This window comes from Cervus elaphus, chromosome 1 (genome assembly GCF_910594005.1).
Source record: "Cervus elaphus chromosome 1, mCerEla1.1, whole genome shotgun sequence".
In the NCBI taxonomy this organism is placed as follows: domain Eukaryota; kingdom Metazoa; phylum Chordata; class Mammalia; order Artiodactyla; family Cervidae; genus Cervus; species Cervus elaphus.
Window position 1 is genome coordinate 61,678,232 of NC_057815.1, and position 13,594 is coordinate 61,691,825.

Genomic DNA, 13,594 nt, shown 5'->3' on the forward strand with positions numbered 1-13,594 from the left:
GTCCTATCCAAGCCGTTCCCGCAGGTACTTCAAGAAATGAGCTGGACCACTCGCTGCCTGCCTTCTCTAAGGTTCTGCTTTTCCGCAGGTCCAGCTCACCTGCTAACTCCTCCCCTTAGACCTACCCCCCAGCGTTAGCTCCACCCCTCCACGCCCCCTGTTCCTCCGTAAGCGCCTTTAGGACCCGTGATCCCGCCCCTACCACGTTAGTCACTCTTTCATCCCGATCTCTGTCCTAAGCCCCGCCCCCCGGCCTTTCCCTGCCTCTTTTAGTCACGTCGCTCTTTAGGTCCCGCCTTCTGCCCTCTGGTTTGACCTTTCCTCCTCAGGCTCCGCCTCCACCCCGCGGGCCTCCTCCTCCCCAGAGGTCTTCCCCTGTGACACGCGGGAGTCCTTCAGAAGGGCGGGGTTTGCAAGTGCGAGGGGGCGGAACCTGGGGGGAAGAGGCGGTATTCCTTGCTCGGAATGCCGTCGGCGACCCCGCCCCTGCGCTCAGCCGTTGCCAGGAAACAAGCATCGACGCTCTGGTTTTGGCCCGGTCCAGCCAATGAGCTGGCACGCCGCTGCCCAGCGGTGCGTCGCTGGGCGGTTACGTGTGGTGCGCGGGGGCGCGAGTTGCGTGTGGCGCGGGGCGGGGCGCGGCTGGTGCGCCTGAGGAGTGATGGCGGCCTGAACTCACCTAGCACCGCGGTGGCGATCGGGCCTGGTCAGGGTCGGGGTTCTGTGAGTGAACACTAAGTCCAGAGAGCCCGGAAAGGCGCGAGAGGGGATGAGGGGCTGGGGAATGACGGCACCGGGTTTGGTGACTGCCCTCGTTGTGAGGGGACAGGGTGAGGGGCTGGAATGTGGTGAGGGGCCGGGTGTGAGTGTCTAAGGTAGGGGAGCAAGATTAGAGCCTCGGGTGAGTGGGCAAGTAAGGAGCTGGGTTGTATGAAGGGCCGGGATGCTTTCTGAGGGGCGAAGTGAAAGGGACTTGTGAACACGGTTTAGAGAGGAGCTGGGGCTCCTGTGGGCAGGAGTGAGGGACAGCCCTGGGACCAGAGTGAGGAGGGGTTGAGGCCTGTGCTGGGAGGGAGAATAGACAGGGGTAAGGCGGGAACATGCGGACAGCTGGTGAATCAGGAGGAAGCTGAGGGCACGGCATGGAGGGAGAAACGAGGATTGTGAGACCTCGATAAAGATGAGAGGTCGGTTCTGAATGGAGTGTCCTGCCCAGAGAGAGCAATAGTTTTAGGTTGAGTAGGATAGCTTGGGTTGTAATGTTGTGCACTTCGCTCTTCTGCTTGATAGGCTGTACATATTTTGGAGGATCCAAACATGAAGGTGTCGTGGACAATAGTAACAATGGTAATGAAAATCATTTTTGAGACTTACTGTTTAACAGAGTCATCATTGGAATTTCTCGTTTCCTCAAGTTATTCCTTGGGACTGCAGACTTGGTGATGTTCCCTGTCACAGAGATTTTTTTGGCTATAATTGCCTGTGTTTGTTTGCTCTTCACCTGATTCTGGGCAGCCTTACTCCACTGCTGTTCCTTATCTGTGCTGAGCTGTGGGGCTTTGACGCTTGCCTTCTGTATTGGACTAGCAGCTTAAAGTTGCGAATTGTACTTTCATGAAAATAATATGGCTTGTTGCATACAACGCTGTATTTAGACTTCCAAACAGGATGACTTACAGTTAAATTAAAACTAATTCATGTACAGTAAACTACTCATATTTAAAATGTACATGTTTGATGAGTTCTGACATATGTTTACATCTGTGAAACCATCACCATTTTCAAGATACTGAACATTTCTACCACCCTCAAAAGTTTTTCTCTTATCCCTTTGAAATCATTCCTCCCTTCACGACATGTTCATTGGTTCACGTTATTAGCATTTTACAGGTCCCATGTTCCCTGCCAACCCACATGCACATGGAAAGTTTGAATGTTCTAGAAAGCTGGGTTGGCAGTCAGATAATTGCCAACTTCCACACTATTAAAATTCCTTCTCTACTGACAGTCTGCCACAGAGCAGATACCCTCCCAACCTCAGGAAGAGGTACACCTTCCCTATACAGACCATTCTCTGAGAATTAGGAGTAGCCCAAGTCCCCGTTCTATTGAAGAATTTGAACCTCAGAAACAACGATTCTGTGGTATGTTTTCATTGCTTCTGTCTGACGACCTAGCAGATTTTCATGGTAGTGGAACCCTTGGCAATCTTACCTAGACAGAACCCTATGAAACTTACATGTATAATGAAAGAGTTTTAGGGCAGTGATTCATAAACGTTGGGTTAAAAACAGTGCTAGTCCATGGTAAAGTTTTCATCTGTTCAAGGTGGAAGGAGAGAAAGAAAACATATGGAACATGAGTTTTCCATAAAGATAAATTTATTCTTAGATTATCATTCCTAGTCTTCTGGTGTTAAAGTGCTTTCTCACTGATGAAGTAATGGTGACAGTAAGTGATGGGTTTTAAAAAAAACTGATCTATTTGTCAAAATAAAAAGTAATGATCCTATTTTAAAAACTTTAAAATCTATTTCTACTGTTTCATGAAATTCAGAAATTTAGAGGGATGGTGGCGTGGCTAATGTATTATGTTGAGGAAGCATACTGCACTTGCTTCCTCAGAATTACTGTCTGATACGGATTGCATAGTGATCTCAGGTTTTACTGGAATTATATAGATTCCCTGTGAAGTATATAAGGGCAGGAATTCTTATTTTATAGATGGAGAATCAAAACTGGGGAGCCAGAGAAAGTCTGGACTCCAGATTTGGTCTCATGAGAGTGACTTGGGGTGGAAAAAAGTTTGTAACAAAGAGTGAAGGTGATGTGGAATAAAAAGCATGTGATTTATCAGAAGGGTTGTGATGACATGGAGGACATTATACTGGCAAAATATTTTTTTTTTATGATTTGTAGTTGTTCTGTTTCCAAGAGAGGTTAAAGAGACTTTGAGGGTGACATAGGTTTGAAGGTTTTGTTTAATAATGTGGCAAAAACAGGAACAGTTGTCCATAATACTTGGGTCACATTGTGATAATGGTAGGTCAGTCAAGTCATATGTCAGAGGGTTCTTAGGGACTGTGCATTCTTGATCGTTCTGGAGAAAGCACTAGGTTGGTGAGCTTACTGTTTGCTATACTGAATCTCTGTTGAATTGTAGTGCTTTAAGTGTAATGGGTTTTGCTTTCTGATATACAGCTGAGTGATAGATCTGAGAAAATGAAACATAGATGAGGATGATGATGTAGAGATAGAACCATGTTTGGAGTGCTGTGTGTAACCATTTAGTCCACCTCTGCTGTGTGCCAGCACTCTGCTAAGTGCTGGGAGGACAAATTCATTCATTTATGAATTCATTTATTCATTCAGTAGATACTTCAGCATATAGTCTGCCCTTGTGATGCTCACATTTTATGAGATAACAAGATGTCAATAAATAAGACGTGGTCCTCTGAAGTCTCAAGGAATTTTCAATCTGATTGGGAGAGGTGGACACATGAAAAGATAATTTCAATTTGGAGAGAGAATGTGAAATGTAAAAATATATCATAATTAGATGATTACTTCTCTGTATCTAGTCTTAGTCTCTCTCTATGTTCTGGTCATATTTACTCAGTGATCTCCTGTATATCTTCACACGTATCATAGTTAACATATTCAAAACAGGACTCATTGTCTTTGCTTTGAATGTCTGCTTTTGTACCATATGGTATATAGCAGTCCAGGCAAGAACTTCAGTGTCATCTTCCATCTTTCTGCTCCTTCACCCCTTCTATGTAGTCAGTCACTAAAATCTTAATACATTTCCTTTTATATTATCTCTATTTTCTTCATCTCCTCTGTTATATCTTCACAGATAAGGCTTTAGTTTACTTCCTTCTCATCTCTTATCTGGACTTTTTCCCCAGGATAGTCTCCTGCCTTCAGACCTTTCTTCGGTCATTTAATTTTTATTATTTTCTATTTATTTTTTTACTGGAGTATAGTGGCTTTACACTGCTGTGTCAGTTTCTCCTGTACAGCAAAATGAGTCAGCCATACATATATCCCATCTTTTTTGAATTTCCATTTAGGTCACCATAGAGCAGTAAGGAGAGTTCCCTGTGCCATACAGTAGATTCTTATTAGTTATCTATTTTATACATAGTAGTATATGTATCAGACTTGTTCTTTTCTAATCCGTCCCTGGAATGATCTTTCTAAAAATACAAATTTAATCATGGAGCTCTTATGCTTAAAAATTTTGGCTCTTTGTCTTCTGTAGGATAACATCCAAATTCCTTAATATGGCATCATTTGGCCTCGACTGATGTCTAGCCTCATCTCCTGCCACTGTCTACTCTGTGTTCTAGCTTGAATAAATTGTTAACAGCTCCCTAACAAACATGTTACTTTTTTGAGCCTTGAAATCTTTGTAATTACTCCTTTCTCTTCTGGGAATGCCTTTTCTTCTCTGCCCAGTGAACTTTTCTCATCCATTAGGATCTGGTTCAGTTGTACCTCCTCTTTGACTTCACTGTCACCCTCTCCCACAAGGAGGGTGCAACCCTCTTTGCAAGGAGGGAGAAAGCCATGTACAACATGGGATTTACTTTGGTAAGGGGAGTCAACATGTGATAGAGTTCACATTGTGTTATGAGGGCTCTGCTGGAGTCAGGTGGGGAGATGCCTGCAAGAAGCAGAGGTGGTACTGGGGAGAGGAGGAGTGAGTTGGGACCATTCACTGATATCCCATTTGTTTTATAGGTATAGGCTGAGGGATAGACAAGCAGAGAGGATATGTGTAATCTGAGATCTAGATTGCAGGCTCTTATGAGGTGGGGTTTGTTTGTTTTTTGCTTTTGTATTCCTATGAGGTTTTAGTCAGATCTTCCCACTTTAAGCATCTAGGGTAACAGCACATTGCTGCCTCTTAGGTCAGTAAAAGGCATAGCCTAGGAAGAGCCCTTGTAAGGGGATGAGAAGCCTTAGAACTTCACTGACCTGTTCTTAGAAGGTTGTTTGGTCTCTCTCTGTCAGCTGTAGGTGTTACAGGTGTATCCCTGCCCCCCAACTCTCTCCCTCTCTTTGCCTCTCCCAGGGCAAAGGTTCCTAAGTGAGGCTGAGCCATTTCCTGCCTTGTTCCTGCTATTGGCGAACACCCTTGCTGAGTGTGCCTGTAAGTCTGAATTCGGGGCCCTATGGTGACTCGTGGCCCTGGCCCTTTGGGAGGTCTGAAGATCAGCTCCTTTTTCCCTGTGACTGAGCTTGTAGGTGAATTTGGGAAGAGAGGTCTGCATTTCTGTAGACTTTGCTATGGGAGGAAAGGGCACAGTCATAGGGTGGTGATTCCATTCTCTTCTTTGTTTTGTTCTGAACTTTTCAGGGTTAACAGGGAGTGAGGGAGTCTTATATAGGTGACAGGAACACTGAACTATGGCTTTCTTTTAGGCTTTTGAAGTAGGTGAAGAGAGGGTCCAGGTTAAGTGTTAGCTTTTGAGTTCTGAGACACTGATTTCAGTGTGGTTCTTCTCTTTGAGGTCTTTGAAAAAAAATGGGGGTGGGGTGGGGAGGGAAAGTCCTGGAGACCAGTTCCCCTTGGGTCTGTGAGTAGTGCCCTATGTAGTCAAGCACTGGAGCAGAAGTGGTGCCCCAGGGACATCACAAGCTAGAAGCTGTTTGTTAGTCTTTGGAATTAGGTTCTGGAAACTGGAGGCAGTTTAGTTTTGGACATGTTAAAACCTTACTTTGAAAACAACAACAACAAAAAACCTTACTTTGCTGAGACTGGTTGCTTGGCCCTTCTTCAGCTCCCCTGGGGATTGAGTGTGAGGTGGTGAGGATGGAAGTGTCAGAGTAGGTTAGAGCTCTCCTTTCTGTCAGAGATGAGGGCACCTTGCTCAGACAGGATCAGGAGATGGAAGTGGGAAGGAAAATGTCATTTATAGAGCACTTGGACTTCTACATAGGTTATCTTATTTAACTCTTAAAACAGTAACAATACATATTTCATCAGAAATTTGGAGGATGAGGAAACAGGTTCTGATGTGTGATTTATTTAAGGTCATGCAGTGGGAAAATGGTTGAGATTCAAGCCTTTGTTTGAGGGACTTCAAAGTTCATGCTTTATTTACTACTTTGTATTATTCTCGCTGGACCTTAAGGACCTCTATTCGTTTTCAGTCCTCAGATGAGGTATGTCTGAGGAAACAGTCTGTAACCAGTAATACTGTTGTATCAGTCAGGGTCCTTGAAGGTAGCAGATGGCACAAATTAGGTTTGGAAAGAATTTAATGATAAATGGGCTGTCATCTCTGACAGAAAGGAGAGATCTAACCTATTCTGACACTTCTGTCCTCACCACCTCACACTCAATCCCCAGGGGAGCTGAAGGAGGGCCAAGCAACTAGTCTCAGCAAAGTAAGGTTTTAACGTGTCCAAAACTAAACTGTGTCCAGCTTCCAGAACCTAATTCCAAAGACTAACAAACAGCTTGTAAATATATACAAAAGTATGGGCAGAGTTTAAGGAAACTGACAAAGGATGATGCAGTATCCCAGGGCTAAGACCGTGACAAGTGACAGCTCTCGGAACAGGGGAAATTTCTTCCTAGTAATTGCACTTGCTGGCTTTGCCTTCTCCAGCCCATGACTACTTGGGATCTTAAATACTAGGACAGATGCTTAAGTACTTTTTCTAGTGCATCCATGCTGGTGATCCATAGTCAGTGTGGTTGTGTTTGATGGTTTATAGGAAACCATGTGTAGAAGACTGAGCATCTATTCTGTGGCACCTCCATTTTCTCCTCTCTGCTTTCTCCCTCACCCCGACTCTTGGGTGAGCGAGGGAGGGAAGAGTAGTCGGGTAGGGGGTGGTATTAGATATTAACTTTCCTCTTTTAGTTTTCAGATTTACCTGAAGTGGCACCCATGCTTTATCTTTTACTGTTTTCTTCCTTTCTCAGAGAAAGTGGTGTACTTCTTTTTCTCAGACTAGTACTATACTTGTTTTTTTGGTCAGTTATCCCCTTCTGATTTATCCACAATCTGTTACTTTCTTCAGGCTTCTTTTCCTCACTTCACAGCTGCCCTTGAGGCTCCCCCTCTGACCGGCTAAAATCAACTGACTATTTTTAGTTTTCATTATTTTATCTCTCTGTAGACTGTGCACTATGGACAACCTCCAGTTTCCTGAAACTTCCTTTCCTTGATTTCTTGATTATTTCTTGGATTTCTCCTTCCATTTCTGGCTACCTTCACTAGTCTTTTTTAAAAGACTCCTCCTTTGCTTTTTTAAATCCTGGTTTTCCCCAGGATGTCACCCTTGGCTCCTTTTGTGATTACTGATCTCTTTGGATGATTCCATCCCCTTACTTAGCTTCATCTACTACATATAAGCTGGTGACTCCTGGATTTATAGCTCTAGTTGTGATTTTACTCTTGAGCTTGAGTATAATTTCTACTTGCTTTCTAGACATCGTGGATATCTTATCGGTGTCTAAAAACTTAACATGTCCAGAACTGTACTGAATTCTCTTCTAAAACAGAGTTCCTCTGTTGCGTGTTCCTAGTCTGTTAGTGGAATTACCTTTTACTGAGACTCTTAATACTTCATATTAGGGTCTTCTGTCATCCTCCATTCATTTGGTAGATCTTATTACTTCTACTTCATGATTAAGTTAAATCTGCAGGCTGATTATCTGCATTTGCCTCCCATTCTTGCCACTTACTAACTGGGTAACTTTGGCTATTTAACATTTCTAGGCTTTGATTTCCTTGTGTGTAAAATGGAGATAATAATGCATCTGTGGTTTTTATTAGGCTTAAATGAGCAATAGCATGCAGTGCTTAGAATGGAGACTGGCACATATAAGTGCTCAATATGTGCTAGCTATTATAATTTATAAATTCAGCATCTTGTTCCACAAATGTTTTTGAATGGCAGTTACTATGTTAGCATTGGAATTTCAAAGAACAATGAATGATATGGTCTCTCTTGTCAAGGAACTTGCTATTAGTGACAGATATATTACAGGTATAAACACTTTCATTATCACATGGGACATACTGTGGGACATAGAGGTGAATCTCAAATTTACCTTTTCTAATTCTGCTCTTACCACTTTAGTCCATGCCATCCTTTTTTTAAATGGACTATTGAAACAGATTTTTATAAATTGTCTACTGCCATTGGTCTCTCTCTACTCTACCTTGTACTGCTAGCTGACATATTTTTAAAGGCCAATTTGATCTTAACATTTTCTTGTTTAAAAAGCTCCTTTATTCCAGGGTGTTCATAAATAAAACTCCTCAGCATGATATTCAGTGATATTTATAACCTTCACCTGTGTTTACCTTTTAACTTAACATTGTCCTCTCTTTTCTAAATAGTCTGTGTTTAAGCCACACCAAACTTGCAACTGTTCTTTAAATTTACTGTGTTCTTTCACAGTGCTGTATTTTTGTAAATGTTTTTAATATGAAGAAGACTTTTTGCTCTGCTCTCTTTGTTACCAATATCTCTTTGTTAAAGTTTTACATCAGGTATCTCCTCTTTTCTGGAATCCTCTTATGGTTTCCAGGCAGATTTAGTTTCTTTTCCGTAGTGCCCCCATGACATTTTTTGTAAATACCTCTTTATAATATTTATTGAAGTTTTTTTTATGCTCCCCCAACTGTTTTTGTCCATCTTTGTATTTCCAGTGCTTGCTTAACACAGTGCCCCAGTACTGGTATGATGTACACTGAATTAATCAATGAGTGGGCCCTGCCTGCTCTTTAGGACTGGCTCTTCCCATTGTGTCTTTTGGAAAAAAAAAAAAATAAGACTGTCTTTTGTTCTCAAGAAAGTTTCCTTAAGCAAGCAGAGTTGCTGCCTTTTAGTTGTGAGCAGATAGTGGTGAGAGACTGTGTATCTGGGTAGAAGGAGATGGTGGTTAATGTAACTGGAGGGCAAAGTGTGGGTCTGTTGGCAGGTCTCTGGGTTCCTTTAGACCTTGTTGAGTATAAAGAGGAAGGATGATTGAACCACACCTTTCCTCTGAAGTTGTTTTTTTTCCTCTGAAGTTTTTATACTTGGGAGGTATTGTTGAGAGCCATTACTGCTGAGAGGGTGGTAGATGTGATGAAGAAGGAACTGTGAGCCATGGTTGAGGCCAACAGATGTTTACCACGATGGTATGGTCACTCACCTAGAGCCAGACATCCTGGAGTGTGAAGTCAAGTAGACTTTAGGAAGCATTAGTATGAACAAAGCTAGTGGAAGTGATGGAGTTCCAGCTGAGCTATTTAAAATCCTGAAAGATGATGCTGTTAAAGTGTTGCACTCAGTATGCCAGCAGATTTGAAAAACTCAGCAGTGGCCACAGGACTGGAAAAGGTCAGTTTTCATTCCAATCCCAAAGAGAGGCAAATTCAAACTACCATATACTATACTCATTTCACCTGCTAGCAAAGTAATGCTCAAAATCCTTCAAGCTAGACTTCAACAGTACGTGAACCGAGAACTTCAGATGTATAAGCTGGATTTAGGTAAGGCAGAGAAACCAAAGATCAAATTGTGAACATCTGTTGGATCTTAGAAGAAGCAAGGGAATTCCAGGAAAATGTCTACTTCTGCTTCATTGACTATGCTGAAGCCTTTTACAGCGTGGATCACAACAAACTGGAAAATTCTTCAAGAGATGAGAATACCAGACCACCTTACCTGCCTCCTGAGACACTTGTATGCAGGTCAAGAAGCAACAGTTAGAACCGGACATGGAACAATGGTCTTGTTCAAAAATGGGAAAGGAGTATGTCAAGACTGTATATTGTTACCCTGCTTATTTAACTTATGTATGCAGAGTATATCATACAGAATTCTGGGCTGGATGAATCACAAGCTGGAATCAAGACTGCTGGGAGGAATATTAACAACCTCAGATATGCAGATGATTCCACTCTAATGGCAGAAAGTAAGCAGGAACTAAAGAGCCTTTTGATAAGAGTGAAAGAGGAGAGTGAAAAAGCTGGCTTAAAACTCAACATTCAAAAAACTAAGATTAAGGTATCCAGTCCCATCACTTCATGGCAAATAGATGGTGAGAAAGTGGAAGCAATGGCAGATTTTATATTCTTGGACTCCAAAATCATTGCAGACAGTGACTGCAGTCACAAAATTAAAAGATGCTTGCTCCTTGGAAGGAAAACTGTGACCAACCTAGACAGCATATTAAGAAACAGAGACATTACTTTGCCAACAAAGGTCTTTCTTGTCAAAGCTATGGTTTTTTCAGTAGTCTTGTATGGATGTGGTGGCAGAGGATGAGATAGTTGGATGGCATCACCAACTCAGTGGACTTGAGTTTGAGCAAACTTCGGGAAATAGTGAAGAACAGGGAAGTATGGCATGCTGCAGCCCCTGGGGTTACAAAGAGTCGGACACGACTTAGTGACTGAACAACAACTCTTTCTCTAATGAGGGTGTTGTGTCATGTCCCCAGGAGTGAATGTTGAATGCATCTGACAGGAGTGGGTATATGTGTGTTTATGGGAGTGTATCCTTGTATTTTTTTCTAGAATGAAAATTCTTTTGCTTTTTTGATTGGTTCTGAATTTTTACCTCTTAAAGATTATTCAGCAAGTTAAAGATATGTTTGTGTATTTCCTATTGGGTGGGCTTCTAGGGAGGGACCTGTAATAGAAAAAGGTTTCTTCCTCAGAAGTCCCAGAGGGCTAGAGTCAGATCTAGACTGGATTTCCTGATTGTTCATTTGTTCATTCATTCACTTGAGCATCTATACATTCAGCAAATAATTTATTGATCTCTAGGTACTGGGGGTGCAACAGAGAAACCTTGTCCTCAGTGAGCTTACATTGTAGTAGGAAAGATAGATAAATGAATAGGCAAATAAATATTTTTAGAAAATAAAATGCAGACAAAAGGAGGACTAGAAAGCTAGAGAGTGAAGGTGGGAAAATGAAGTTTTGATAGAATTGTTAAGTAAGTTCTCTTTGAGGAAATGGCATTTGGAAAGAACCGAGTGATGTGAACATTGTGAAGATCAGGAAAAGTGCATTCCAGACAGAGGAAAGAGCTAGTGTTCAAGAAAGTCTCCTATGAGTGAAGTATGAGTGAGAAGGGGGCACGTAGGAAGTTATACAGATTAGATTAGATAGTGCCCTAGAGGCCAAGGTAAAGGACTTGGATTATTACCAGTGTGATGGGGAGTCATTGGAGGGTTTTCAGCAGAGGAGAGATGTAGTATAATTTATGTTTTAAAACTCTGGTTGCTGTGTGGGGAATAGAGTCTCAGAGGGGTAAGACTGGAGGCATGAAGACCAGATTGGAAGCTATTGCAATAGTGAGACATGTTTGGAGGGTATAGATTATAGGCTGATGAACTGGATATTGGAGGTAATAACAAGAAGAAAGAAGGATGATGCCCAGGTGTTTGACCTGAGCAAGTAGGTGAATACTGCTATCATTTATTAAGGTGGAGAAGGCTGGGGAAGTAACACAGGTTTGGTGCTGGGATGAGTTCTGTTTTACACGTGTTGAATTTAAGGTGCTGATTGCATGTGTGGTTTTCAGTGGGGTGGTGGTTCTGAGTTCTTTCTGGTGGGTGGTAGAAAGAGGCAAACTTCTGTTAATCTCTCTATTCTTTCTCTTTGAATTAGATTTGTGGGTCTGGATTGGGCAGTGACCTCTGGGCTCACTGTTCCAGCCTGGTGCATCTTCTGGCTCCATGGGCAGCTGTTGGCTCCTGCAGACCGGATGAAGCAGACTAGAGACACAAGTGGAGAGAGCCTCCAGCTGGCGAGTTCTCAGAGTGTGACTCTCTGGCCGCCGGCCCGGCCCAGCCTGCCTCATGGAGAGGATGAACTGGCTGAGCAGACTGGCCTCCCGGGGCCCTGGGCACCGTGTACCACAAGGGGCCAGTCTGCAGACCCCTGTCATGGCTGACCCTGAGACCTGCCTCATGGTCTTTAAGAATCACTGGTCCCAGGTAGGAGACTGTATGCCCAGGGGCCCAGTCTGCTAGCTGCCTGAATCCCTCTAAATTTCTGTGTTCTCTCACCTTGTCATCTTGTCAGCTTATCTTGGTTTCCTTCTCTTATCTGTCCCGATTCCCCAGGTGGTGCGAATCCTGGAGCGGCAAGGCCCTCGGGCAGCTCCTGGGGGTGCTGATGATCTCAGTGCTGTGCGCAACCACACTTACCAGATGCTGACACTCCTGGCAGAGGATCGCACAGTGTCCTCCGTCCCCACAGCTCCTGGGCCCCTGCTTGAGTTTGCTCTGCGTGAGGATCTGCTAACCCGTGTGTTGACATGGCAGCTTCAATGGGATGAGCTTGGGGATGGGGTTGAGGAACGGCGAGCTGAGCAATTGAAACTCTTTGAAATGCTAGTGAGCGAAGCTCGCCAGCCCCTGTTGCGGCATGGTCCAGTTCGTGAGGCTCTACTGATCTTGCTGGATGCCTGTGGCCGCCCTGTGCCCAGTAGCCCAGCACTGGATGAAGGCCTGGTGCTACTTCTCAGCCAGCTGTGCGTGTGTCTGGCCCGGGAGCCTTCATTGCTCGAGTTCTTCCTGCAGCCACCTTCTGAACCTGGAGCTGCTCCCCGTCTTCTCCTCTTTTCTCGCCTTGTCCCTTTTGTTCATCGAGAGGGCAGCCTGGGCCAGCAGGCCCGCGACGCCCTGCTGCTGCTTATGGCTCTGTCAGCCGGAAGTCCCACCGTGGGCCGCTACATCGCAGACCACTCATACTTCTGCCCGGTCAGCACCTCCGGGGATGGGTGTGGGGTGCGGTGTCGGCACCTTCCCGTTTAGGAGGTGTGGAGGGGCTATGCCCTGGGGCCCTCTCCTTTAGCAAGTAGCCCCCCTGGGTTTGAATGCAACACCTGGAATTGGGGTGGGGATGAAACTTGGGCTCATGTGGATAAGGCAGGTATGAAGGCTTTTCATGGGCCAGTGTGCCCAGGTGATGTCTTGGCACCTTGGGTAACTAAATATCTGCTCTGGTAATAGCTTTTATCCCTACTCCCATAAAAACTCTGGGTTAATAGTTCCCTGTTTCCATTTTTTATATTGTCTGTGCCTTTGGTAACCTGTCCTTGGGGATGGCCCCCAGGTGCTGGCCACAGGGCTGAGTGCCCTGTACTCATCACTGCCCCGAAAGATTGAAGTTCCAGGGGATGATTGGCACTGCCTGCGACGGGAGGACTGGCTCGGAGTGCCAGCCCTTGCGCTCTTCATGAGTTCCCTAGAGTTCTGCAATGCAGTTATTCAGGTGGGACTGGGGTTCCCAGGAGCTCTGGCCCTTGGTCATTCTGGGGTAATGGGGTGGGAGAAGGTGCATTCTCTGGAGTTCTGATTTTCTTTCAGCTTGAGGGGAGAGGGCATATATGTGTTCTAATATTTTGCTCCCTTCCTGACAGTAGCCCCCTTCAAAATGCTCCATCCTCTCTTTTGTACCCATACAGGTAGCTCATCCTCTGGTGCAAAAGCAGCTGGTTGATTATATCCATAATGGGTTCCTGGTGCCAGTCATGGGCCCTGCCCTGCACAAGGTGAGAGTCATGGGTGGCAAGGCAGATTAAGAGGTTAGGCTGAGGAGTGGTTACCTCAGTGC

The 13,594-nt window shown here is 44.3% G+C and overlaps 1 protein-coding gene across 14 annotated transcripts in view; it reads left to right on the forward strand.

Moving 5' to 3' along the window:
* The first annotated feature begins 604 nt into the window (after window positions 1-604).
* Window positions 605-13,594, forward strand: part of FHIP1B (FHF complex subunit HOOK interacting protein 1B) — a 32,454-nt gene continuing 19,464 nt past the window's right edge. For 3 of the 14 annotated variants that reach the window (XM_043905457.1, XM_043905523.1, XM_043905579.1), the window contains exons 1-5: window positions 636-830; window positions 11,642-11,970; window positions 12,100-12,738; window positions 13,094-13,252; window positions 13,446-13,532. In XM_043905457.1, coding sequence (XP_043761392.1) covers window positions 11,833-11,970; window positions 12,100-12,738; window positions 13,094-13,252; window positions 13,446-13,532 — 1,023 coding nt within the window. In that variant the 5' untranslated portion in view covers window positions 636-830; window positions 11,642-11,832. Of the gene's footprint in view, window positions 831-1,290; window positions 1,348-10,347; window positions 11,433-11,641; window positions 11,971-12,099; window positions 12,739-13,093; window positions 13,253-13,445; window positions 13,533-13,594 lie in introns of those variants that run through there. The other 11 variants (XM_043905466.1, XM_043905542.1, XM_043905569.1 and 8 more) reach the window with 8 other exon arrangements.